The following is a 25,977-nucleotide window of genomic DNA, read 5'->3' as shown; positions in this document are numbered from 1 at the left end:
TAACTATTTTTTAAACAATATGTAAAGTAAGTAGAGAAAGATGAAGAATCATTTATTTTCTAGACAATTATTACAAGTAATTTATGCTTTTGGCAGATGCAAACATGTTTTGTGAAATCGATAAAGCTATGTAGATGCAATTTTATCGTAAATCTAACGATTATTACAATATTATTTATATCAAAATCATTTTCTGCTTTTGTTACGAAAATGAAAGTCTAATTTTTATTATTATTCAGTTATTCTTCTATTTAACAAGTGCTACAAGTTTTATGATAGAACACTACTAAAGGTAATGTAATTATTGTTTTTACTTATTTGTTCTCATTAAAACATCTATTTAAATTGTTTATACTATTTAAAAAAAAGCGAATGTTGTTTAAACATACAATGAAAGAAAAGTGCCAATTAATGTTTACACCTTATTAATGAAAACAGAAACTATATTACTTATCTGTACAAGAATAAATTTTATTACAATTTGTAAAAATTTTGTCCTGTTAAATCAATGAATAAGTATTTTGTAATGAGGATGCCCGCATAGAATCATATAGCTTCAAATTATATATATCAAAAAATTTTTTAAATTTGTAAGTCTTTGGCCGGTCAATGGTTAACTTCAATATAAATCAAATAGCAATTTTTGAAAAATGAGAACCTCTTTTACTGAAGTTTATACATAAAGTATAACTGTATAGCAGTCATTTTTATTATGTATAGTGATTTGAAATTTTGTCATTGCTATATATAATTTACCGATAATAACATAAAACTAAATCTAAAATAAGAAGTTCTTCAGAAACATCCACATTACTTACATCGAATTAATTTCTTCATAATTTATCCATGAAAAGTAATTTTTTGCATACCAGTAATGTATATCTTTTGAAGTAGAAAATACTTTTGTTAATATTAAAATTACATAGAAAAGGCAAAGGGAAAATATTACAATTATCTCTTTTATTATAGACGTACCTTAAACGCAACAATTTTGTTTAAATCATATTCATATTATGTAATATTTACTGCACTTTAATAATGAAATTAAAACTTTCGGAAACTCCCGCGATCTAAATCTATAAATTTGGAAATCCATAGAATGCAAATATATTGCCAAATGTTATTAATAGACAAAACTCACTGTATTTAAGGCATGATTCTTTTTCAGTTCTGTTTCTTTTTTTTTGTTTTTGCTGGATGAACATATACATTGTATGAAACTGACTGTTGATGATCCTTAAACTTGCCATGTTACAGGAATGTAGAACTGCACATCAAAATGTTACGTAAAAAACCAAATTACATGTTTCTTTAACATACATATATATATATATATACTGATAAACTTGTCCATTTCTTTACGATAGTCACTTTCACTTTAAAAGATATTGAAACCGAATAAATTTCTTCAGTAGCGACCACCTGTTTGCTCTTGGTATACTTCAATAACATCATCATTTTCCATTTCCAACTAAAAAACAATATTAATATCATATTATCATTGTACGAAATGGAATTATATTAGCTATAAATATTAGCTATAAATAATAAAGTTAATATAAAAATAAGATAAATTGTGATTAAATTTTATTCAATTTTAAATTATTTATTTTAAGGGCATAATGGTAATATAAGGTAAAGGTGTAATGAATTCCTACTTCTACAATGGTTAATTAAAAATTTTAAGCTTATATAAAAATTTACCTGCTTTGGTGTTTCGTCGTCATTAATTCTTTTACCATCAAATAAAAACCTGAGTGATGTCATAGGAACACCCTAAATAAATTATAAATATGTTTTAAAATACACAAAGATAATATTACTTTAGGTACTTTCAATAAGAGATAAAATTATCACTTTTTTCTATTTTTGAAAGATTAAAAATACTTCCGTAAATTACATTTATAAATATAAGATATATATAAAAATTCATTCAAAACTAAAAAGTCTTCTAGTCGTAATGATGATATAAAGTTTTCATGAACTTTTTAACTTATACTTTTACTGTACACAATTTCAGTTAGTTATCACATGTCATGTAAAAAATAAAATAAGAGAATTTTTGCGCTTTCTTTTTTAATAAATTATTTTTTGAGATGCATGACATTTAGACAGACGCTTATTTTGAAAAGTGGACTAACCACACGATCGCTGTACGATTTCTTTAATTTACCCATTTGAGTGGTCATCTTTACCCTAAAGTGAATTTCATTGCTGTCCTAAAAAAAAGAAACGATGAAACCTGTCATTAAACGTCATGAAACTAAGACGTGAATATAAAAGAATAAAACGGCAACTTCTTACATTTCCAACAACTTTAAGCTTGATGTATTCGGAATTCGCGTCGCCTGGGCCGGCTTCAGGTTTTTGTTCCTAATACGCAAGGTTAGACCGATTAGATTCAAAATATGATTGAACATTCAAATGTTATGTTGCATCTATACCATGAAATGTAGGTCAATAAATTGCTCTCTAAAATGGGGAAGCTCACCTGATTATCAGACATGGTATTTAATTAAATATAATAGTTCTTGACCACGCGCCAGAACAGTAACCAAACACAAGCACGCAATATGGCGCCGCACTTTTGTCAGTTTCACAGTCTTCTATTCTAAAAATGAAAATTTTAACGTTGTGTAGCTATTTTCGTTCCAAAAGACATCAGCTTTTGACAGTTTCGCTTAAACATCATCTTTCAAAAGTTAATCTTTGTTTATATATTTATATATACTTATATATGTATATATGTATATGAACGCTAGATAAACAGTCATCTTTATCAAAATACCAAAATATTATTGCGATAAGACATTCATCAGATAAAATATGATTCTCCTTTTCTCTTCTTATGCTTAACAAGTATATATGTGTGTATATATATATATATATATATATATTATGGATTATTTCTATGTTAATCAGTTAATTATATTTGTCTTGTTATGTTTTATGAACACATTAAAAATTTGCAAACTTATATTTGTATCGAAAAAATAGTATTTTTCTAAAATTTAGGGTGTATTATATTCAATAATGTATATCTACAATTATAAAGAATATAAAAATGTTTAAAATTAGAAAAAAATCACGTCAAACGATTTCGCTTTCTTAAATATCTAGTTTTTAACGTTTTTATTATACGTATGTTATTAAGATTATATATTTACACTTGTTAGAGTTCTTAGTGGTTATGTAATTATTTTGTTAATAAAATAAGCAGATAAATATTTAGAAGTAATAGCGAATTACTTAATGAAAAAGTAATCTCGGTATATGTTACCAATCACAAATTGATGTAAATCATATAATTCGTTACATAAGAATCAGATTTAATGGTCATACACACTTGGGATACAATACTACCAGGAGATAAGTTGAAACACCTTGCAAATTTTATAGTACGTCTAATCATAGTATGCCATTAATGTTTTGACGTGTTATTTTTTTAACCGAATAAACAGCGAATTAGTCGCGAAAATTGGCTGAAAACATATAAATACTTTAGGTAAATGTTATTCATTTCCGATTTACCTGCGATTTATAATTGAACTCAAGATAATTGTAAAATGAGGAGGTTATGTGCATATCGTTTAGTTTATTTCGTGATTTTCGGAATTTGTGAAAATAGTATTAATTTCTTAAACATGAATGTTCGTACTTTTTTCCAAAATATATTGATACAGTTAATGAATAGAGATCTGAAATTTCATGCAAATTTTAAGTTATAGTTTGATATAAAGGTTCGATCAAATTATTACAGAGGAAGTCTTAAATTTTAGCAACCTTGAATTCGTTTTTATAATTGATGTTAATAATTCGGTATATTAGTGATGTTCTTAAACTATCAAATTGCATTTGTACACGCGAATTATTATTTATTCGAATGTTCAACAAGTATTTTTCACTTTGATTGGATTTTTTATCTAATTGGATCTGTAACATTTGCCAGAGTTCATTGCAAGACATATTGTATTTTTTTTTGTTTAGATTTATTTGTAAAAATATATTTAGTAATATAAAAAAGAAATGTATTCATAATGATGATGAAATATTTAATTAAATTTATTAATACAAGCGGAACTTATTATATATATACATATATATATTAATGTCTTTTTTTAATAAAGTAAGTAAAATAAAATATAGTTTACTTTTGTTCTTTACTTTTAAGTTTATGACTTTAAGTAAAATATTTAATATTTAATTCTTTATAGTTATATTTGGCTTTTATCTGTTTTTCCAAATTTATTATTTATTTACATATTTAAGGGGTTAAGAATATCTTTGTATAATGTAATATTTTATTTGTGAAACTATAGTATTTATGTAATATTGGAAGATGTTTTAATAGGAATATTGCAATGTACATATGAATTTATAATCATGATTAAAATAAAAATTTTATTGTAAAAAGGTAAAATGATGCAAGATGAGCATCTGGGTGGTCCTCCAAGACGAAATGTTTTTAGTCAAGCAATAGGAAGAATATCACAGGTACTTAGTTATACTTCTTGAAGCTTTATTTTTTTAAATATTTTGTTTTATTGTTAATTGTAGTTCCTAATTGTGCTAATGTGTTAAATATGTATTTAAAATATAATATATATATATATATATGTATTGTTAAATACATGTATTTTTATTACAGTTATATCAAACATATTTGGATCTTTGGACTCCTCACGCAGTGTCAAGATGGACAGTGGCTTTTTTTTTAGTATTTGTTTTTTCTTTACGTATACTTTTATCAGAGGTAAGTTAAAGCTTAAAATGTATTCTTTTCTCTTTATAAATTTAAATATATTCTCATACTTTTTAGGGATGGTACATTGTTACATATGCACTAGCAATTTATCACCTAAATTTATTCATAGCATTCCTTACTCCTAAAATTGATCCTGGAATGGATTTTGATGGTAAGTGCATATAAATTTATGAAAATTATTAGTTATTAATATGAAATGAAATTAAATAGAAATTATGATGGTAGAATTTAATTTAGTGAATTATACTTCCATGTAACTTTAGTACTCAAACAAATTTCACTTCCATTTCTACAACACACTTTTAACAGAACTTTCTTGATAGATGGTGAAGGACCAGAATTACCTACAAGATCTAATGAAGAGTTTAGACCATTTATTAGAAGGTTACCTGAATTTAAATTCTGGTATTCTGTGATGAAATCTACAATTATTGCTATGATATGTACTATGTTTGATTGTTTCAATGTACCAGTATTTTGGCCCATACTTGTCATGTACTTCATAACGCTATTTTGCATTACTATGAAGCGTCAAATAAAGGTAATATAATATTAAATATATTGATGAAGTCGAGTAAAAAATATTTAAAAATATAAAATAATGAATTTGAAATTTATTTGCAGCATATGATAAAATACAGATATTTGCCGTTCACTTATGGAAAACCAAGTTACCAGAATCACGAGGATACTTCGAGGTTAATACCTTCAAAGTGAATTGGTGTGAAGTATGTTTGTTGATGGAGGTGCATAAGTGTGTAGATTTCTATTTTCCCAGTACCATGTGAAAAGAATTTTTGGATTTGAAAGCAGTCAGATTCTTTTATCAATGACATTACATATAAATAAAATCATTGCCTTCTACAAGAAAAGGTTTAATCCATAAAAGGTGTAACACTAAAAGTATAATGTTATATGGTATATAAACTGAATTGTCGTAATATATTTGTATCATAAAACTTGTACAAAGTATTGTTAGGTCTTACATAAAGTGGTCACAATAACAATGTGAACATTATAGCAGTTGTTAATGTAATATTAAATTAACATTGGATGTGAAGGAAAACAAAGATAATTCATACATACATTAGGTTTGTAATTTAAACAATAGTACTGTTTTCTTTTTAGTATATTTTGCTTTTTCGTTATGACATTCCATATAGAAGATTACATTTCTTCTAATTTTTAACATTTTTAAATTTTATTCAAAGTTTATCCTGTCGATTCTGTTGTGTTTTTGTTGTTAAAAATTGTAATTGCAAACTAGTCTCCTTTTCAGTAACTAATAATAATATGCATTTTAACTATCTAACTTGATAAATTTGTTCTCCACTGAAAAGAAAGTCGAAATCCTTTCGACTGCTTATGGTATATATTTGTAGTTCGTGATAGACGACATCTAATCATTTTTATCGAATGAATTTATTATCGTAAACAATTTAGTCCAATTTACCGTAACATAAGACATGTTGTCTTAATAGAACTGTGTTCTTACATCGATAGGCATATATTAAATGGTAGTTTAAAACGACAACACATTGAATAACATATACCATTCATGACTTTTCTCTAATTTGTCTCTATACAAATTTGTATATATGAAGTTATTTAATAAACATACACGGATCGCCTGATTCATAATAAAATAAATGTTAAGTGATAGCGTTATTTAGGGGGTGATTTCTTAAGGTCCAAAGATCATGTGTCTGTCACATTATTTTATCTGATGTTTTACACTGTACCATTTTTACAAATGAAACGAAATTATAGTACATTTATTTACTAAAAATTATCGAATATTTTACAAATTTTATACAAGTTTTAAATTATATTATAATATACACATATATTTCTAAGAAAATTTTTAAATTATATATAGCTTCATGGTTATTAAGAGTGTTTGATATTATTCAATATATTTTCATTTTCCTATCATTTTTAGCCTGTTTAATATTAATAGTTTTGGACTGATTAACTTATGTTAAACTTCAATCTGTACAAAATACAAATTCATTTGATTATATTTCAACGCAAAAATAAAGTTTTACGACATATCAGGTACCATTTCTTCGGTTTTTCACCTCATAGCTACTTAAAAATAATTATCTTCTTGGATCTTTGGACAAAATTTAAACCCCGAGTAACGTACTCTTCTGTTACTATTGGGCATAATATTATTTTATTTTTCTTTTATACACACACACACACACACACACACATACATATGTGTATGTGTATATATATATATATATATATATATATATAAAGTATTATATATATATACAATATATATATATATTGCTCCAAAGATAATCGAAACGAATTGTTTCAAATATAGTGTCGATTATTGTAATGTTCTTGAAACTTTTATAGATACAAGCACAAGCACACGCATCATGTACGATATTGTGTAACACGTTTTATAAATCTTGATACATGTAAAATACGATAGTCGGTCATCTGATATCACTAAATAACGTGAAATGGAAAAGTTTGCGATATGTACACGGACTTGGGAATATAGTGATGCCCAACGTTTTACGAAAGCGATTGTTAATAAGTATTTACAATATATTTTCGATACTCAATAAAGCTTTCATGCTTACAATGGAGTCAAAATAAATAATGTTTTCATTAACAGTTTGTTATAATAATAAATACTTTTTCTCTCTTATTAAAATATTGATACAAATACTTTACTTACTTACAAATACTTTTTTATTTGTATTTCAAAACAAAAATTATATTTAACAAGGACGATCACAAATTTGTAATAGTAACACGATGAAGCTAAAAGATATATTTTCCTTAAACGTATTATTTATTATTGTTTTAGTTAATTTTTTTATAATTTTTAAATGTCAATTATGGAAAAACGTAAATACTTAACGGTGTAGTAGCCAAGTTTTTGTGTTGAAATAGTTTTTTGTGCGGATATGTATATGTTTTCGCATGTAAGGTAACTTAACGAAGTTCATTTAATATTAAAAAATTCTGCCCTTTTTCTTTTCCATATAATTAAATCCGCACCAAAGATATCAACACATATAGCTATGCTAATGTACGTTTCTGACAATAGAGCTATTTTTAACGATTCTTTTATTCTTTTTTTAATCGCAATCGAAACTGGGTAGAATAGTAGAAAATTTTAATAATAGTAGAAAGCAATTTTCCACTTTTTAACTATAAGTATACATATACGTATATAATAAATATAAAAATATAATAAAACATTTTTAATATATTTATTAATTTATAATATATCTATATATTATTATATATTTAGTACATTTATTATTAAACAATAAAATACATTTAAAAAGAAAGTAAAACATATATATGTATATTAACGGTATTTCATTTCTAGAATTATCACCCAGTTTGAATTGCTAATTTCTCTTCCGGAATTTCTTTGTCCTTTTACGTTGCAAACTTTGATTTCAAATTCTCAATTCAGAAAATCGAAATTTTTATGTTTGACGATAATAGAACGACGAAAAATTTGATAATGTACCATAGAAAAAAGGGAGAGTAAAAAAAGAATTCTCACGGATTTTTCTTTTTTACAGGAGTCCACTTGTGGAAATTTGAATGATGGGTATCGTAGAATTTAAACAGGGAAATTGATTTCCCTCTGATTCGAACGCGTTCGTGTTTCTCTTGAGCTGAACAGACGTGAAAAGAAGTAATGAGATTAAAAAAAAGAAAAAAAAACAAAAAGGAGAGTAAAAAAGAACAGAAGAGAAAATGGAGTGAAGCGAATGTGGAGGAGGCGAAAGTGGCGAGGCACGAATGGAACGTGTGAATGGGCAAGAATGTGAGGCTACCCTTTTCCTAACGAAAATGGTAATTCCAAATAAAAGCATCGATGCATTGTTGTATATCCTCAGATCTTTTTTAATTTCTCCAACCATTCCTTACGACGAATCAATACGATATATTGTTCCCCTGAAAATGACGCTGTTGTGGAGCACTAAAGATCTGAGAAATATTCTTGTGGACTTGTTCGTTTTTCTGTGTTTTAAATCAAATTTTACGATTGACGGAAGAGAGAAATCTAATATTTTTATTTTAGAGATATATCCGGCGTTGTTTTTGTTTGTTTGTGCTTTAAACAAAACTTGCAGGAGTTTAAGAGTCCTCAGGAGATTTGTTATTTCAGAAAAAAAGGATTTTATATTTTATACATTAAATAGTTTGACGCGTATATCAAGTACATTTTAGGAAAATATCAATTGTAGAGTTAATTTAATTATCGGTAATTTTATGAATATCTTGGAAATGAGATGGTTGATTGTGAAATTGAAAATGAAACCAAAAAACAAAACTAAAAAGATTGAATGTCGCCACTTTTTTTTTTTTATTTCATTTGTTTCCGTGTATATTACGTGTATATTTTGGCAATGAAAGAAAGAAATCGTATCAAAAAAAGAAAATTTAATCATCCATTCACAATCAATTTCTATCATATTACAATGCAATTAATTTATACAAATACTATATTGAAAAAATGCTAATTCCAGAATAATAAAAATTCGTTTTATTTTGAAAACGAAAGAAAGTGAAAACATATCAAAAAGTATAAATCATAATATATAAATATGTTTATCTTTTTAATTTCCATTATTTTATGAACAATTCTGTGACAAAGTATATATTTCAATATGTCGCGCCCTTGACTACTTCCCTCTCGTTTCCAACATTTGTAAAATTCATAACAATCAATTTACTTTCTTATACATATTCTTGCTCAAAATATTTCACACTGGCAAACGTAAACATCCTTCAAATAATAAATAACAATTCTCCATCTTCCCAAATAATTATTTCTTCCTTTGATGATCAGATAAAAAGAAAATGACACTTACAAGCAAAGAAAGAAGATTGGTATCTCTTAGATCTTCATTTGCTTAAGAATATTTTTTCAAAAGAAGAATGTTTAACAGATTCTTCGATAATGGTTCTAATCGCTTGGCGAGATCAGAATTGTTCCTATTCGTTCAGATCCTCCGAAATAGCCTTTTTCGATTTATCTAGGAATGTGGTCGTCGAGTTTAATCCTATTACGGTTGTTGTGGTCGTCTCGCTTACGGATGAATCCCTTTTTCTGTATGGGTTTGACGGTGGGCAGTACAATCTGTAAATTTTCACCGTTAACGACTTCGAAAAGCAATTAACCATTCTAAATTGTCCCCATTTAAGCGTTTTAATTTTCTACAGTTCTTCTAAATTAATCATTAGATGCGCAACAATCATGTGAACGCAGTTTGCATAGGAAGTTTCGCTGATTTCTTCGAACGGAATATTGAGTGACGAAAGAACTCAAAAGAAAGTTAAATAATTAAGCAATAAGGGAATAGAATACCTTATACTCTCTGTTCTCGAACGGGGAGACCAATTGTTATAATACCTTCTTTCTGTGTCCAGATCGCGAGCTGTTGCCCATCGTTCGATATGATGTTTCACTGTGTTTTGAACCTCGGTGTTTAGAAAACAATAAAATAACGCGACGAACAGGCCCTGAAAATATCAAGTACTCGTTAAAGTATACTATGTGCATTAAGATGATTTTTAATCTTTGATGTCGAAGCTTTTCTTTATTTCATCGTGCAATTTGTCAGAGAACTGTTTCTCCATCTTTTTAATAGTTTAATTTATCTTTTCCTAACCTATTCTTTGAAATTCGTAATACATCCAAACTTTCTTTATTCCTTCTCTCCCACTCTCCCACTCTCCCACTCGTCCTCTCTCTTTTCAAGATAAGGAAACTTAGAATGCATAGTTCCTTTCGAAGTATTTTATCCGTTTAAGCTTTACCTTTGACGCTAAAAAGTCGATAAAGCAACTTTATTAAAAAAGAAACTTTGCAGAAGATACTAATGCGTGCGATTACTTTATCGGTAGCTTGAACATGCGTTTATCAAATTATGGGTTCCTACGTATTCTATTTTATATGAAAGTTCTGTGAATGCCAGATTCTTTTAAATATGCTTGGATCGACATGGTTTCGAATCTTGCCATCTCAAGATAAAATAAAGTAACCAAAGTAACAAGATTTATGGAAGAATGTAACCTTTGTAACTTTACCGCGTATCTTGTAATCTTGTATAGTTTTTTATGGATCAAACCTACGGAGAATAGAAAATTCTTTTTCATAAATACTTTCCAAATATTTGTTAATACGGCGCGTAGGAAGACATTTTGAATAAATATTGTCTTAATGTTTTGATGCGAAAATTTCATTTTCGTTTGAAAACTTCCTTTTCCAAATTTTTATTCAGGAAATTTGTGACTATCTGTGGAGTGTTCTGTGTTCTGTATTAGTCTACGTTACTTTATAACAACACTTTACGACATATGTTTCTTATCGTTGCAGACAGAAGTCCTGGCACTAGAAAAGTGAGAATAAAATCATCTCCAGGAGGAAGAGATAATAAGAAGTGAGAGATTAAAATTTCTTGCGTCTGAAGTTGTGAATACCGACGAACCAACAAACTGGTATTTTTAATTCGAACAATTTCGCTTTCAAAAAATCAATAGCGTTTTCTCGATTATAAATTTTGTCAAAGAGGAAGAAAATTACCGGTTCTTGATCGAATATATGGATTAATTAATAGAGGGTTACTCGAGGTTCGGTAATGTATAAACGAGTGCAAAATCTGTGACATGTAATTTTTAAATAATATTACATTCGAATACGTATAAATATATACGTATAAATTAACATAGATTTTAATCTTTTCATTGTGTAATAAATTTTAAGAATAAATTGTACCGTGTTATAATATTCTACGATGGTTTTGACAAAAGATAAAGCTGTCCTGGAACTTTTTATTTATAATTTTATAATTAAGTTACGTTCTATCGAAAATACGCAAGTGTCTGCATACATTTGCACGTTAGTGTATAAAGAAACGTTCAAATAGACGAGATACGAGCTAAAGGGAATAAAGGGAGAGTAACGATTACAGAGAGTCCACGGAAAGGAATGCATCCATGTTTCATCAAAAGGAAAAGTAACATGCTACAGATGAGTCCCTTTTCGAGATTTTATATCGCGAGGCAAGTTAGTTCTTGTAACGAGATATATCTTTCAGTTGCATTACCTGTGAAGAAAGGAACGCGGCTCGAGTGTAAGAGAATGCATTAGCAACCTGACCCTCCGTTGGTCCCGTCAGTACCAGCACGTAAGTTACTCCAAGGAGAGGTATCAACACGAGTAACGCCTTACTCGCCTTTCGATATTGCTGGGTTTCTGCGTTCGTCGCTGACCAGAGCTTTGTTATCAGCACCTATAACGAAGAATCGTTGTAACGACGATTAGACAGAGGAAAGTTTAGACGGAGAATAAGATAAAATAAAATAAAATAAGTAGAATCGTACTTCTGAAAGATAGCGATGATTGATAGAGATAAAATTTAATGGGTATCATATTTTGTAAAATTATGTGTTTAACTATAAGTAACATTCGCTTACGCTTTTACCACAAAATCTAATTGTTTCATAGACGGGGCTTCGTTGCTGACGATCGTGTTGTTGATGTTACCTTAGATGTTAAAAAAGACATCAAGTGTATGTACTCACCCACATTATCATGAAAAGAAACATCACGTTGACGCATAACACCAAAATAGCGGGGGCTTGGTAGAACCAGTCGTAAGCATGTGACACCATCCAGGGACAGTGCTTGCCCAATGCAACTTCCTGTGAACATTGTTGGCTACAGTGCTACTGGAAACTAAGTCAATTTTCGGTTAACTTTATTAGCAAACGTCGCATCGTTCAGTTTCTTTCCCTTATGGTACGCGAAGAGCACGTCTCGATGATGTTTCAGCTCGTTGACTTTAGCTATTTACTACGTAAGATATCGGGAAGTTTTGCTGTATATCGAGAGAAGCAGATACAGATGCACGAGTCTTTTTCCTAGGAATTAAACGCGCGATTTTAAACCGCTGGGGAACGAATAACGACTCGGAGCATTGGACATTGCGTAACATAAGGTCTATGTAATATTTTATCTTCGATCGAAGAATTAAAACTGGACCGTGGGAACACGGTCTCAACAAAGGTGAAAAGTCCTTAATTAAATGCGTTCGCTGACGTACATCCCTTGAGAATATCTTTCCCTCTTCCTGTTACATCGTATCGACTCACTCTTCTTTGCCCTTATTTTTCGTCCACATCGAGTACCTCGCCGGTATGTTAACGCGGATCGTGTCTCGAAACCTACATTACGATATTTCTCGATATTGTTGTCCTTGATAGATAAAAATTGTAAAATATATAGTGTAAGAATAACATGAATCTTTCACAGCAATAAGGGTGGTATGAATACTTATTTGAGTCACTATAGTACGTAGTATGAGGCGCGAAACACGCATTATATATATTTCTTACATATTACGGTTTTAAAATACTTGTAGAGGACTTTGTAGAGGAGATTGATCGTGAGATTTATATGACGAGATCGCTCGTTGTTGAAACCGTCATGTGTATTTTAAAATGGTTAATAAATAAGTACAGATAATTTTCGCAAAGACGTTCGTACTAACGGATTCGCTAAGACAGTGTATAAGTCGCAAAATAAGATCGCTGATAACTCGTTGATAACTGATAGACACTCGGTAGATACTGCTTCGCGCGACTAACTGATAACTGATAGATAACTGAAATCCTTACGATCAACCATCCTCTACACAAGTCCTCTACATTGGTGACCCCGACGTGATTTGCACATGACTAAACAATTCAACCATACAATCATATTCTACAAGTCTTCACATACCCGTATTAATTAATTTAATTTCGTAAGATTCCACCTTTTGTGAAACGCGATGGAACTCTGCGAAGAACGATTGCTTCGACCACTCCAGGTACAAAAATATTCAGATGAGAAAAAGTTAATAAATAAGTCGATAATAAAATAATAATTCCGACGTATAATAACGCAATAGATATTTCAATTCGTCCTTTTCTAGTTATCTAGTCTTTTTAGATCTTTTGTTAATATTTGAAGTTTATGTACATTCTACATGAAAGTATAAACCGTCTACAAAACGCTATGAACTATTTTCTCGTACCTGATTTGGTTGGATCATGATACTTTGATCCAACGATTTGGCGATACCCCACATGGCGATGAAGAGGACTGGTATTCCTGGAATTATAATACGGCATGCTTAAAAACACAATAGTTCTTTGCCAGAAAAATTTGTTCACAGACTAAAATTATTGTAATCGATAACAATAAAAAATTATATAGAAAATTTCAGATTGTGTGAAGTAAAATAAATTTTAGAGAGCAAAGATAAAAAAAATTTTTTTTCAAATTTCACATAGTCGGATTGTACGCATGCTTCGGTGACTAAATCTTTCTTTTTCTGCAACGGGGATACGTCGCGAATTCAAAGCAGTCGATATTGATTTTTAGTTCATCGAGTGGAAGCGTAAAGTTCTGATTATCAGGATTCTCTGCGCTTCGAATATGGATTTCACGGAAAGTCACAGTATGAACGAATATGGAACTTCCGCTGAGCGAGAAAAGAAGTATTAGTTTGGTATATTTGGAATACCGAATTTTAAAATCAAACTTTCCTTATCTGCAATTTCTCTTTTACTTATTTCAGCTCCGAGCGTGGTCATTCATTAAAACGTAGCTGTTCTCAAAATACATAATACCAGAGTTATAAAAATGATCAATTCCAGACATTAAATTTATGTTCCCGGTAAAATTTGCTCGACAAAGAATACAAAGTTTGCACAGTGTTTCTTCGTTGATCCGAGTTACCGAGTGAATAGCAGTGCTTTGAAGAATAAAAATGATGTGAAACTTTACCCCATCCTATAACAAGACACAGCCTCAACTTGATATTATCGCCTGTGAAAGTCTTGACGACCAATAGGAACAGATACAGGCCTGAAATAAAAATACATAATTTACATATAATTTGTGTAATTTACAATCATTGATATAAATAACAGATATTTAAATAATTTCAAGGTCACGAATAAAATTATTCGATACGAAAAATAATAAGAAGGAATGTCGCGATTCGAAATCTGAAATTGTAACATCGACAAATCGAACTAGATTACCTTCTACGAACATCCAAAAGTAATTAGTCAATTGGAAATAATTCAGCAGAGACAGGAAAACGATACAGGTTGGCACGTCCGGTTGCATGGACACCTAGAATAATTGTTCAATTTAAAAATTAAGCTGAACGATGATCCAACGCTCTCGTACAACTCGACGGGATGTTCCATTTTGCATTTATGCAAAATAAAAAAAGAGTAAAAAGAGAAAAATTATCAATGGCATGCGTGTGCAAATTTTATCATCCGCAATGAAAAATTGTATTTCTATACGCGTATAAGCACCTACATAAAACATTTTAATTTACATATAAATGTATCTAGGGTAAACATTTTATCTTTCTTAATGGAACATCGTGTTTCTGTCCGAACTGTTATATTTTAATCCAGTATAATTGAATGTGTATACATTTTTCAATTTTTTTAAAACGGGAAACCAATTAAAATCATATACCTATCGTATCGAGGTACCATATTAAACATTTGAGATATCATTCTAAAAAATGAATTTTTATATTTTCTCAATTCCTTTCGTTTCTATAAGCGAAAGACAAAATGTGGAGCATATTATTTTAATCTACGAATTTCTGCGATTTATAATTGAATAAAATTCTGAGTATTGAATATCATTATTTCATTTTTAGTTACAGTAGTTGCAGATAAACTGAAATAATCCCGTATGTGGAGTGCATTATCTTCATTTATAATGGTGTCTATATTAGGGAATAAGTATGAGTTAAACAAAATGGAAAAGAGGAAGAGAAGAAGAGTCGAAGGAGGTCGAGTAAGTCATTAGAATTTCTTAGTGGTAAATCAATAATGGGAAAGCGTCGAGAGCATCTCAAACTTACTTCGTTCCTATGATAGAAGAGGCAATGCACGGCCATCGGTTTCAAAGTGTGTAGTATATATTAGATAAATTTTATAATAATTCATTTTTCTAATTCTATTATATTCTATTTCTTTTAATCTCTCTATTTATTCCTCTATTTAGATAGAAAAACACAATATATCGGAGATGATCTAATTATATAATAATAATAAAACATTTGTATGATTTTACAAACAGTAAAATTTCTTTTACAGTTGATACGATATTTCCTAATGAAAAAATCAGCTGGAAGTATTTTCTACCACAAAACTTTTATCACCTTTAACCGAAACATTTATTTTTTCCTCGTCACACGCATTTCTCGTATGTGACGGCCACATACAGAGGGAAAAAATGGTAGAAGAATTGGTAATTAAAAGCAGCCCAGTGAATTGAATTTTACGTGAGGCCAATTTCACCGTAACCATTTCATCGTTCGTATTGGCCTTTTAATTATCGAAAAACCAAACGCGCATCGGCTATTCCGCAGGCGTAATTAATTTTCCTTTCTATCGGTTCGTTAGCGCGTTACCAGAGGTTTCGCGACCGGTGAGCAAACACATTTCCGGTTCCTCGTCGGTGAAGCAAATCGCTATTCGACTAATTTAGCGACGCGATACCTTGTCCGTATCTGAAACAGTTTAGCTGTTTCTCCTGGCACAATATTTTAAGCTTCTTTTATCACGATGATTCTGTATTGGAGATAAGGCAAAACAAATTTAGTTTTATTCGGGTGTACGAGAACAGATTTTCATTGAAATCGTAACTACACAGACAGTTTTAATTGAAGTTATGATATAAAAAAGCATCGGAATGTTCTCGAAGTATACGAAAAAGATTCTCGTTAAAATTTCTGTACTAAATATTGTAATAATAATGTATAGTAACGTGTTAAAATATGGTTGAATTTGACTATAAAATCTTTGAAGGATTGCGATTGTACCAAATTTTATTGTAAAATCTTATGCAATTTGTACTTGTGGAAAGTTTGCGATCAAATCTCACACGAAGAATTCTTTCATGGAAGTTTCATTCAAGAAGTTTGAAACGAATCTTCGCTCCAAGATCAGTGTATGGAGTGTAAAATTGAAAGTTTCCTCTTTTGATAATGTCGCTATGACAAGTATAAGAAATATTTGCTTCGAATTCCGTGTAACGATTGGAAAAGTTGATGGAAGAAGAAATTGTGAGGGTAAAAATATTAAGCAAATCCTTGGAATCTTTCTTTAGAATTTCTTCTTTCTCAGTCATATTAAAACTTAGGAATCACGTCAAAGTATGCAACTTTTTTCGCCTGATAACTTGTGAACAGGAAAATATTTAAACTTAAAAATTGGTATCGTTTGCCTCTATTCGGAAAGTTGTTTCAATCGACATAAATCAAAATAATTTTAAGTTGAAAAAGCTGGACAAATTCATTCTTCTTCTTTCTAAATTTCATGGAAAAATTTAATATACGAGGTTTTCCTCCAAAGAAATATTCTAATTTTACGTTTCTGCAACAAGTGACGGCATTCTAGTTCTCGTCATTTTGTAAGTCAGGTTTTGTAGATAGTTTTTATCCGAAAGTAATAAGCCTTTTTTCATTTATTTTCTACGTCTGTTTTCGAGAACAAAAGGATTCTGTGATAAAAAAGAAAGTGGAGCTCAAAGAACAATTATTTCGAGCAAATATAATTTTCCGTTTTATAAAGGCAAAGTTTTAACGGTAGGAATGCTAAATTTCATTCCTCCCATGAATTAAGTGATGTAGGTGGCTATCCGATTGCGTCAATTGGTTTTCTCATTTAATACTTTATCGTTCAACCGCACTATGTGTATTGTTTCTACCTAGTATACACATACGTTTATACAGAATAATAGTAGTATAACTACGTTTATACAGAGCGGAGAGGTAGTGTATCGGACAGGCAGTGATTTTACATGAAACAATAACAGAAAAGTTTGGTATAATATTTTTTCACACGAGGTTTCGCTTTCGAAAAAATCGGATTTAGAAATTTGACAACTATATTTTAATTTTGCTAATTCCGAACTGAACAAGAGTAAATAATCGACAGGAGTTTAAACTACATTGGGAAATAAATAAAAAATATAGAATATCATCTTTTCATAAGGTGTTACATTTTCGAGAAAAAGAAATTTGGAAATATATCATGCGCGTGTATCAGACCAGTTCGTAATTAAGCATATTCAAATCTTATTTTCTTGAAAATGGAGTTTAAACGAACAAATATTTTCACAGGTATGATAACCTTCTGTTTATTGTTTAATCATACCTAATCGATACTTAGCCAAGTTAAAGTATACTCGATAAATTTCTAAGCTGGATTTTCCCAGAAACGAAGCGCCGTATGAAAAGTTTTATTCTATATTTTTCATTATCTTTTTACGTAGCATTGCTTCCTGCCCGGTTGTATTACGATTATCGCAGCATTATCTGTATACATTTAATAAATAAAATTAATTACTTAATAGTTAAAGAGTTTCAGAGGATATTGTGTTTTCCATGAAAATACCTGCATCACGTTGTTTAGAATCCACATCAGGTCTGCAAGGATGTAGGTAAACATCAAGTTCGTGTGTATGTTGTTTCTGATGCATCTGAGTTCCCTGAAACAAAATTAACGATTTATCAAGTAATTTTTGCGGTCTTTTGCTACATTGTTCGTACTGCTCAATATTCTTTAGAGCGAATGATGAAGTTTTCGAATAATTATAGGTATATGTGGATCAAATAATTAGTTAAGAAAAGTTTCGATTCATCTCATTTCTGTTTTTGTAAAAAGATAAATAGACAAAATAACGTATAACAAAGGCGAATAAATACAAGTAAAAATATCGTCTATAATTATGATTAGACGTATTTTGTAACTAGTTTCGTAGAAACTAACAAACCTGTACATGAATCACCGTGACTCTTTGCGGACACAGTTCGAAGTTAAGCGGTCTGTGATTCTGTGTTAAACAAAATTACTGCAGCAAACTGGGTTCCAATTGACCCGACGTAAACGAAACGAATAACGTCTGTCTTAATAACGAAGACATATTTTTTCCAACAAACAAGTAATAATTTATAGCGAACTTTTTACAAACAGGATTGATAGTTACGTATATGTAATGTAGTATCGTGGACAAAAGGCCTAAGATATCGGCCGAACCGTAAACAAAGTCGCGAAAGCTGCGGCATCGTCGGGTACATCAATGTGTCGTCGGTCCTTTCAAGTGGATAGTTTCGTGGAAAGGGCCTGCGTGACCCTGGCCACGGGCGTTTCGGGACACGTGTCCGATAGGACGGGAAAAGACAAAGAGACGCTAAAGACAGTGTTAGTTGAAAAGCCGGAGGGAATGAATGCAAAAGGCGTGCAGTGCGAGTTGAGAAGCGAAAGCGAGCGAGTGTAGAAGCCGGAGAGTGTGAATCGGGAAGTCGAAAGCCGAGTATGAGAATAAGACGTACGACAGCATTGTAATCATTTCGTTGTTTTGAATATTATTTATTAAATCAAAACATCATTACTTGTCCTTTCCTCTAAAGACCCATTTAGATACTACATATATATATATATATACAATATACAATTTGTATATATATAACATTTAAATGTAAAAAACATTTTATTATACTATACAGGGTGAGTCGGAAATTGTAGTACAACGGGACACGGGATGCTTGTACGCGAAAAAATTAGTCGAAAGTGGGTAGTTGTATTTCCGCCCCACTCTGTACAGATATAACGACGACCAACACCATAATCCAATATAGAATTTTAATAACAGTATTACACGCGTACAGAAGTCACTTGCCGCCGGTGACAGCAAGTTTGTTAGTTTGTTATTAATTTGTTAGTTGCAGTGGCACTAAACGGAAGTTTACATTGCGTTGATGGCTTCAGCCAGCGGATAACTTTGAAAATTTGTTTGAGTTTCGTCGTTTCGCTTGGATCGTTTCTCTCTTGCAATTCGTAGCATACGCTGGGACATTGTATAGTGCAGTTTTCAAGGCGAGCAACGTATGGCCTGCGTGCGATGTGATTTACTTCCATGCGACATAATTCTTGAATCAGATAGACATGCGACGCTCGTGGATCGCGCTGTTTCGCAAGCAACGTTTCACCGGCGCAATATTATGGAAATAAAGGTGAGACAATGATTGCACGTTGAATTCCCGGTGAATATCAGGTCGGTGAGTTTTTAGGTAGTTCGACCTCAGTTTTATCACTGGAAAACAAGAAGTAAAGCGGCGCGATGTGCAGTCGCTGAATAATTTCAGTAGAACAGCACCGAATTAGTCAGACGTCGCCAAATACACCTGGGACAGCGTAGTCGTTTAGATCATAGCTGTCGTTATGCGAGAGGTCCCTATTAAATTTCATTCCTCTGAAGTTCGAACTTGATTGGTTAGTTAATAACGTTTATTAAATTTCGTTTCATTATTAATTATAGTTAACCGTATTCGTTCGAGGTACTGAATGAATGAAGTGCGTTTCATAATTACAAAACAACTTTCAATCTTTATAGGTTGTTTTATATCTTTCTGTAGGAATTTAATTAATTAAAACACTGGTAAAAAATACGGACTTAAAATGATAATACCAAATGTTAATCCTTAACTTGCTCTTTCAACCTACATTTTCGAAAGAAATAACTCGAAACATGCATGTTCTTGTTTCAGAACAATACAGAAGCGACGTTATAAAATTCACAAAATCGGTCAGGATTAACATTTACGAAGGGATAAATTTGGTTCCATACGTTCGAATTGATTGAATTTATTAAATCGCATCGGTCGCCTTTAGGCTAATGGCCGATACACAATTTCACGTCGAACCTCTCTTCCCCGATTAAGTTTCATTGCAGCGCATGATTTAAAGCAAATTGTTCCGTGCCATGCTTTTAACAGCAGCCATTGCCTTTCAACCACCACGAGAGTGCTTCGATGCGGTCGGTCGCAAAAACGCGATTAATTATTAAACGATACATACGCGACAATGATTGATACGAAAATAAGGAAATACAGAAAAATAAGGAATACTTGAAACAAAATCCGCTCCGTGGTGATGTAAAAATCTCTGATGTCACAATGTGTTTGTTTCGTTTCCTTTTCTTATCGTTTGATCGATACAAAAGTTACTCATCGGTCTGGATCAGAATCATTATTAATTTTTCGCAATTCTTTCTCTTAATGACTAAATATAAAAATAATGCTAAAGGTGGTCTTATCAAATATTGAGATATCGTTGATATAATAAGTTATTGTTCAAATACTATTATTTATAAAGCACACGCTATGGATAATGAACAATATTTCAGTGTTATTTTACTTATAAAGCGGAAGCGGATACGGTGCAGCTACTTCTTCATTCCGTGCAATAACTCCTACGATGAGAAGAAACGAGGAAAACAGACTTCTCGCAGTATTAAAAGAATATCGTGTCTCATAGCGTAGAAACAGGGCGATATAATAATATATTTATTTAAAGCACATCGTCGTTTCGGACGAACAGAATTGACTAAGAAGTTTTCAGATAATTTTCTACGAAACGTTCCAAATTAATTCGGAGATAGGCTATCAAGAAAAGATGATGACTGTTGATCTTCTTTCGTGTTCTCGTTGGTGAATAAACAGCTTATTCTCTTTCTCTTGCTCGAGGTCTTTTCGTTTATTTATTAAGGCTCCATTTATTAAGTTAATTGTGTTATTTTTTATTATATAATTTATTTATTCATTATATAATAATTTATCATATTTTGAGTTAGAAAAATGCGTGTCGTGTAGGAAATAATATCTTTAACGTCGTTAATCTTGTGGCAGAACGTAGTGAAATAAAATCTAAATTAATAATTGAAAAACATGTATAAAATCGAGCGTAGATTGGTTTAATTAAATGTACGGTAATTTTGTTGAAACCAGGTAGAATTAACATTTTATTTTGAGAAAACTGATGTTTAGTGTGCATGAATCTAATATATCTGCCGGAAACCACGGATTCATCACGGAAGTGCGTTTCAATCCTAGATACTCTGAATAAAATATCCCGTGTTCCGTACATTCGAGCACTATACTGAGTTTCATATTACCTTCCTTGCTCTGTATTTCTGAAATTCCTCTTTGCTACATAGATTTCGGTCTCAAAGCTTGATAAGAGCTGGTTACAAACGATCCCAATAACGACTGCTTTGATTAAGATAAATAAGGATATACGTACATTAGATTCTAATTAATTTTTGTATATCATACGCTAATAACAATACCTCGAATAAATTTCTTTATTATATTTAAATCTCACGTAAGAAAAATTAGAGGAATTTTTAAGAAACGACCAAGATTCAGCCACGGAATCGAAGCTTTTACAATCGGTTTGTGGATTTTATCTTTCGACCATTGCATTAGCCTGAAGTACCCCTCCGTAAGCCTTACTTCCAAGTGAAACCATTTGCTTTCATGGAAATATACGCTGGTGTATGCTGTTTCTCGGAGATAAATGAAAGTAGGAGAATTGAAGAATGAAGACATAGGACTCTGTCGAGGGTGATCCGCGCGATAGGAAGCTTCAAAAAATTGATCTGAAATTCTATGCAAAGTAAAACCGAGGGATGATACATATACAGCATATATTACAGTTGCATTTTTATATCTTTCCTTTTTTCCCATGTCCCTTTCTACTTTGCTCCGTGAGTATGGTATATTTGCTTTGTCTGAATATCTAAATTTCGTATCTCATCTGTATATTCACGATAATATTCGAGAATTCACTAATAAATCATCCATATTACCATCTACCAATAAATCCCACAACTTCTCATCTACTGTACGCATTATATTAATTAAAAAGCTAATATTACATTTGTTTTTAAAGAAAGTAATCACCATCCTTCACCCAACGAAATAAGAACAAACATTACGATTAGACCACGTTCAAAAAGTTCAATCCGACTTGTCCTAGATGCTCTTTGAAAATTTCATTTACACGATTTCCATAATTTCACTTCTTCCATACTCAGCCCATAATCGTACCCTTACCGAACCGAAAACCGTAACAATGGTTTGTTAAATTTATTTAAATTCGATCTACTTTTCGATCAAATCTCCGTATCACGAACACGTTTTGTTTGTGAATCTGGAATTTTACGCTTCCTCTATTTCGCAATTCCATTCTCCCGTAAAACCCATTTTTGTGCTCGAATAATAATCCTTCAAAGCTTATCTTTCAGTTACATTCGAGCTTTTATCCCACGGACGGTTGCTTTCATCCAACGACCATTGGTTTTATTTAGCGAATAGAAAGAATGCGTTATAAGGTTTGCTTCATTTTGCGAGGCTCCATTTCCGGAGGCAATGGAAACACGGCACTTTTCGAACGATGCGGTTAATAAATGATCAGAATTGCGAATGCCAGGTGAAACGTCGTTTCCTTGCTCGTTAACGTGTACAGGGCAAAAAGATACTATCGTGTTTCTTTGAACATGCCGATCGACCTATGCATAGAAGGCAGAATTCGTTTGCGAATATTTTTCATCGATTTCACGGTGCACCGTACATGCAAATCGCTATCATACTACGTTAAAATTCCAAGTAAGATCTAATCTATATGAAAATTACGAAGGCTTTTATAGATCTCAAGACGATTCTCTCACATTCTATAACGATAGTTTATTAATTATATAAATATAGTTTAGTAATCTATTTATTAATAGTCTATAATAATAATTTTTCTTTCCACGAATCTCCTCATACTTTTAATAAGTTCAAGACGAAAATCGTCTACTCGCAAATAAAGAGAAATCTCTTAATTGTAAATGTTACACTATATATTGTACAATTTGGTTTCTTTTTACGTTTCTAGACAAGTATTAGCTTTTACTAATATTCTACTAGTATTCTGAAATTTTTAATAAATGCAAAACGAAAATTACTTACTTGCAATAAAGAAAGATAGAAACGGCGATGATCAGTGTAAACAAGGAGATGCTGTATCCAACGAAGTAGATCGTGTTTGAAATAACCTCGACACTGCCCTCGATCTCTGGCACGCGGAGATCTCGGCAGAGGCTGTAGTTGGTATAGTTGCTCCAATTACCGTCTAGCCTGCACCAGCGACTCGCGTTCTCTGCAAATGATCCGAATTAGCCCCATTAGTGTTCACGAATTTAACATCCCGTTTTTCTATCTAGGAATACGTAATTACTTTATCACGGAAGCACTCGGTGGGATTTGATACACGTGACGTAAAAATTGAAGGAGTATTTCCCACGAGAGAATAAACTCAAAGTAGATCGGTTTTACGCGGAAAGTTCGAGCAATTTAGTCGGCTGAATTGGAACTACCGTAGAGATGACCTCACCCGGTTACCTTTGATCTTTCGTAATCGAAGTATTTGGCGATAGAAACTAGTTGCAGAAATGATCTGTATTATCAGATCACGTGTCATTGAAATATTCAAATTGTATTCAAATCGTTGTATTTGCATTTCATATCTCCTGTGTTTACTAGCTTACTGGGTATTTTTTCAAAATAACTCTTTAAGTATACGATTCTTTCAAAATATCGTGTCTTTCGTCGACGTAACTTCCACACGATTTAGCGTACAACTAAACATTTGAAAAGAAGACTAACAAAGCGTGATTCTCTCTTTTAAATATCACTTGAGTGTATAAAAATCCGCAGCCTTTCGTTTCCTATAATATAAATGTGATACTCCAACGGCGACGCCTTTCGACTTTTAAGAGTTAAATATAAATGCGATAAGCTCGGTGACTACGTGCCCGGCGGTTGAAATCGACAGATTTTCGAGGCAATAACGCTGATATTTGCGGAACCGCAACGAATGTCGGTCGCCTGGCATTATTCACGATCGCCAAAAGAAAGTGCTTGCATTAGTCGATAAGACTATGGAAGAAAGGTCATTCGCGAAAGAGCACACAAACGAGTTTCTTAATTTACACGAGTTACGGAGTCTTCGCCGTTCTTCCGAGTCGATAATTAATGAACGACAGCTACTTCGTCACGCTACGACGAATTTAACGTTGCGTTTTATTCAGTCTGCCTATATTTAAGTTTCCACGTTAACGCCGTGAATTAATTATCGAGGCCTTTCTGAATACTGTCAAAGTAATTTCCAGCGTGAGCCTTGACAAAGCCTTTAAAATCACCATGGCTAACGTTAGGTTAATCAAATTTTCATTCATTCATATTGTAAAGTCTGTTGGGATAGTAAATTTCTTCATTAAATTCTAAGTAAAAATATTCATTTACTACCGAGTTTCTAAGCTACGGATAAATCACAAAGCTCCATCGATCTGCAGTTTTTAATTTGCATTCGTTTTGAAAGAAAGAATGACGAAGTCATAAAATGAATCCTTGCCTTCAAGAGCAATGATTCTTAAAAGCCCGCAACGAGGAAGTTCGTATTTAATAAACGAGTGTAACACGTTTAGTAATTAAAATGCGAGCAATCCTTAACCATCTGCAACCAAATTCTATGATTAATGAAAAGGAAAAGTCGGGTGAGAAGACTTATCTGGATTGTGTTTCAACATTTGACGGTTAAATGCCGGGCAAATATACTTTGCACGCTTGCAGAAAGCTCGTAATTGTAGAGGAATGGAAGTTTAATCGTACGAAAGCAAACTCGAAGCGCTTTCGTTATTACTTTATGGGACATCTTACCATTTACAAATTAAAATTCGAAATCGGTTTCGCAACTTAGTTATGAGACATTTAATGCGACGAGGATTGTATTATCCTGTTTCGTTTATGACAAGTTATCGTATCTATTAAGTATAACACCGATTAAATTATTTATTCGTAAATAATCGTGCCCTAGAATATAAATGTTTAATTCTACTTTCTTAAATATCGTAGATACCTACTTATAAGCTTTCGCTCTGCAAATATTCTCACTCTTTTTTCACAACACCTCGTACAACGCAGGGTCACATTACTGCAAAACAACAGGCAGGAACATTCGACAAACGCGAAAGTTCACCTCAGCCGGAGCAGCTGCTAATAAAACACAAAATTAAGTTTCTTCCGGTCGCGTATCTCAAACTGCGTGCAACGTTTGTTTTCTCTCTTTGTTACGCGACGACATATCGTATTTGTGGCAAACTGCGATTTCCACGTGGGTTTCGAAAAACACAAAGCGCATCGTATTCCGATTTCTTTCGTCGAAAAAATGCCGATCGATGGGAAAACGCGATACGTTGAAAAACTGAATCTGCCACACTGGCGCGAACTAATTCGTCG

At 31.6% G+C, this 25,977-nt stretch overlaps 3 protein-coding genes across 9 annotated transcripts in view; 1 reads left to right on the top strand and 2 right to left on the bottom strand.

The window, feature by feature from the left end:
• Positions 1–943: 943 nt before the first annotated feature.
• LOC126916570 (small ubiquitin-related modifier-like) lies at positions 944–2,629 on the bottom strand. Its single transcript, XM_050722516.1, has 5 exons — positions 2,492–2,629; positions 2,305–2,373; positions 2,142–2,219; positions 1,705–1,776; positions 944–1,471 (listed from the first exon to the last, which is right to left on the bottom strand). The coding sequence occupies exons 1-5, from the start codon at positions 2,504–2,506 to the stop codon at positions 1,409–1,411; spliced, it is 297 nt and encodes a 98-aa protein (XP_050578473.1). The 5' UTR covers positions 2,507–2,629; the 3' UTR covers positions 944–1,408.
• A 662-nt stretch (positions 2,630–3,291) lies between these two features.
• LOC126916565 (protein RER1) lies at positions 3,292–11,552 on the top strand. Of its 4 annotated transcripts, XM_050722509.1 has the most exons (8): positions 3,353–3,505; positions 3,988–4,126; positions 4,415–4,494; positions 4,649–4,753; positions 4,820–4,916; positions 5,089–5,306; positions 5,390–5,463; positions 8,335–8,648. In XM_050722509.1, exons 3-8 carry the CDS (start codon positions 4,420–4,422, stop codon positions 8,354–8,356), a joined length of 591 nt encoding a protein of 196 aa, XP_050578466.1. In that variant the 5' UTR covers positions 3,353–3,505; positions 3,988–4,126; positions 4,415–4,419; the 3' UTR covers positions 8,357–8,648. The 4 variants fall into 4 exon arrangements, with proteins under 4 accessions (XP_050578467.1, XP_050578468.1, XP_050578465.1 ...); XM_050722510.1 differs by lacking the exon at positions 3,988–4,126 and having other exon boundaries at positions 3,292–3,398; XM_050722511.1 differs by lacking the exons at positions 3,988–4,126; positions 8,335–8,648 and adding an exon at positions 11,142–11,552 and having other exon boundaries at positions 3,338–3,505.
• Positions 6,966–25,977, bottom strand: part of LOC126916550 (diuretic hormone receptor-like) — a 78,752-nt gene continuing 59,740 nt past the window's right edge. For 2 of the 4 annotated variants that reach the window (XM_050722473.1, XM_050722475.1), the window contains 9 exons: positions 23,650–23,839; positions 18,251–18,344; positions 14,861–14,954; positions 14,601–14,681; positions 13,846–13,922; positions 12,350–12,469; positions 11,872–12,057; positions 10,131–10,285; positions 6,966–9,902 (listed from right to left, as the gene is read on the bottom strand). In XM_050722473.1, coding sequence (XP_050578430.1) covers positions 9,758–9,902; positions 10,131–10,285; positions 11,872–12,057; positions 12,350–12,469; positions 13,846–13,922; positions 14,601–14,681; positions 14,861–14,954; positions 18,251–18,344; positions 23,650–23,839 — 1,142 coding nt within the window. In that variant the 3' untranslated portion in view covers positions 6,966–9,757. The remainder of the gene's footprint in view (positions 9,903–10,130; positions 10,286–11,871; positions 12,058–12,349; positions 12,470–13,845; positions 13,923–14,600; positions 14,682–14,860; positions 14,955–18,250; positions 18,345–23,649; positions 23,840–25,977) is intronic. The other 2 variants (XR_007710647.1, XM_050722474.1) reach the window with 2 other exon arrangements.

The sequence above is a fragment of the Bombus affinis genome, chromosome 5 (assembly GCF_024516045.1).
Source record: "Bombus affinis isolate iyBomAffi1 chromosome 5, iyBomAffi1.2, whole genome shotgun sequence".
NCBI classification, from domain to species: Eukaryota; Metazoa; Arthropoda; class Insecta; order Hymenoptera; family Apidae; genus Bombus; species Bombus affinis.
The sequence above is the reverse complement of the archived record's forward strand: the minus strand, read 5'-3'. Positions and strand labels throughout refer to the sequence as shown.

Excerpts from the sequence above, each read along its gene's own strand:
- LOC126916570 (XM_050722516.1), bottom strand. Across the intron at positions 2,220-2,304 it reads AGCTTAAAGTTGTTGGAAAT|GACAGCAATGAAATTCACTT; the intron begins GTAAGAAGTTGC and ends TCTTTTTTTTAG. Across the intron at positions 1,777-2,141 it reads AATCGTACAGCGATCGTGTG|GGTGTTCCTATGACATCACT; the intron begins GTTAGTCCACTT and ends TAATTTATTTAG.
- LOC126916565 (XM_050722510.1), top strand. The coding sequence starts at position 4,420 with ATGATGCAAGATGAGCATCTGGGTGGTCCTCCAAGACGAAATGTTTTT. Across the intron at positions 4,495-4,648 it reads CAATAGGAAGAATATCACAG|TTATATCAAACATATTTGGA; the intron begins GTACTTAGTTAT and ends TTTTTATTACAG. Across the intron at positions 4,917-5,088 it reads TCCTGGAATGGATTTTGATG|ATGGTGAAGGACCAGAATTA; the intron begins GTAAGTGCATAT and ends CTTTCTTGATAG.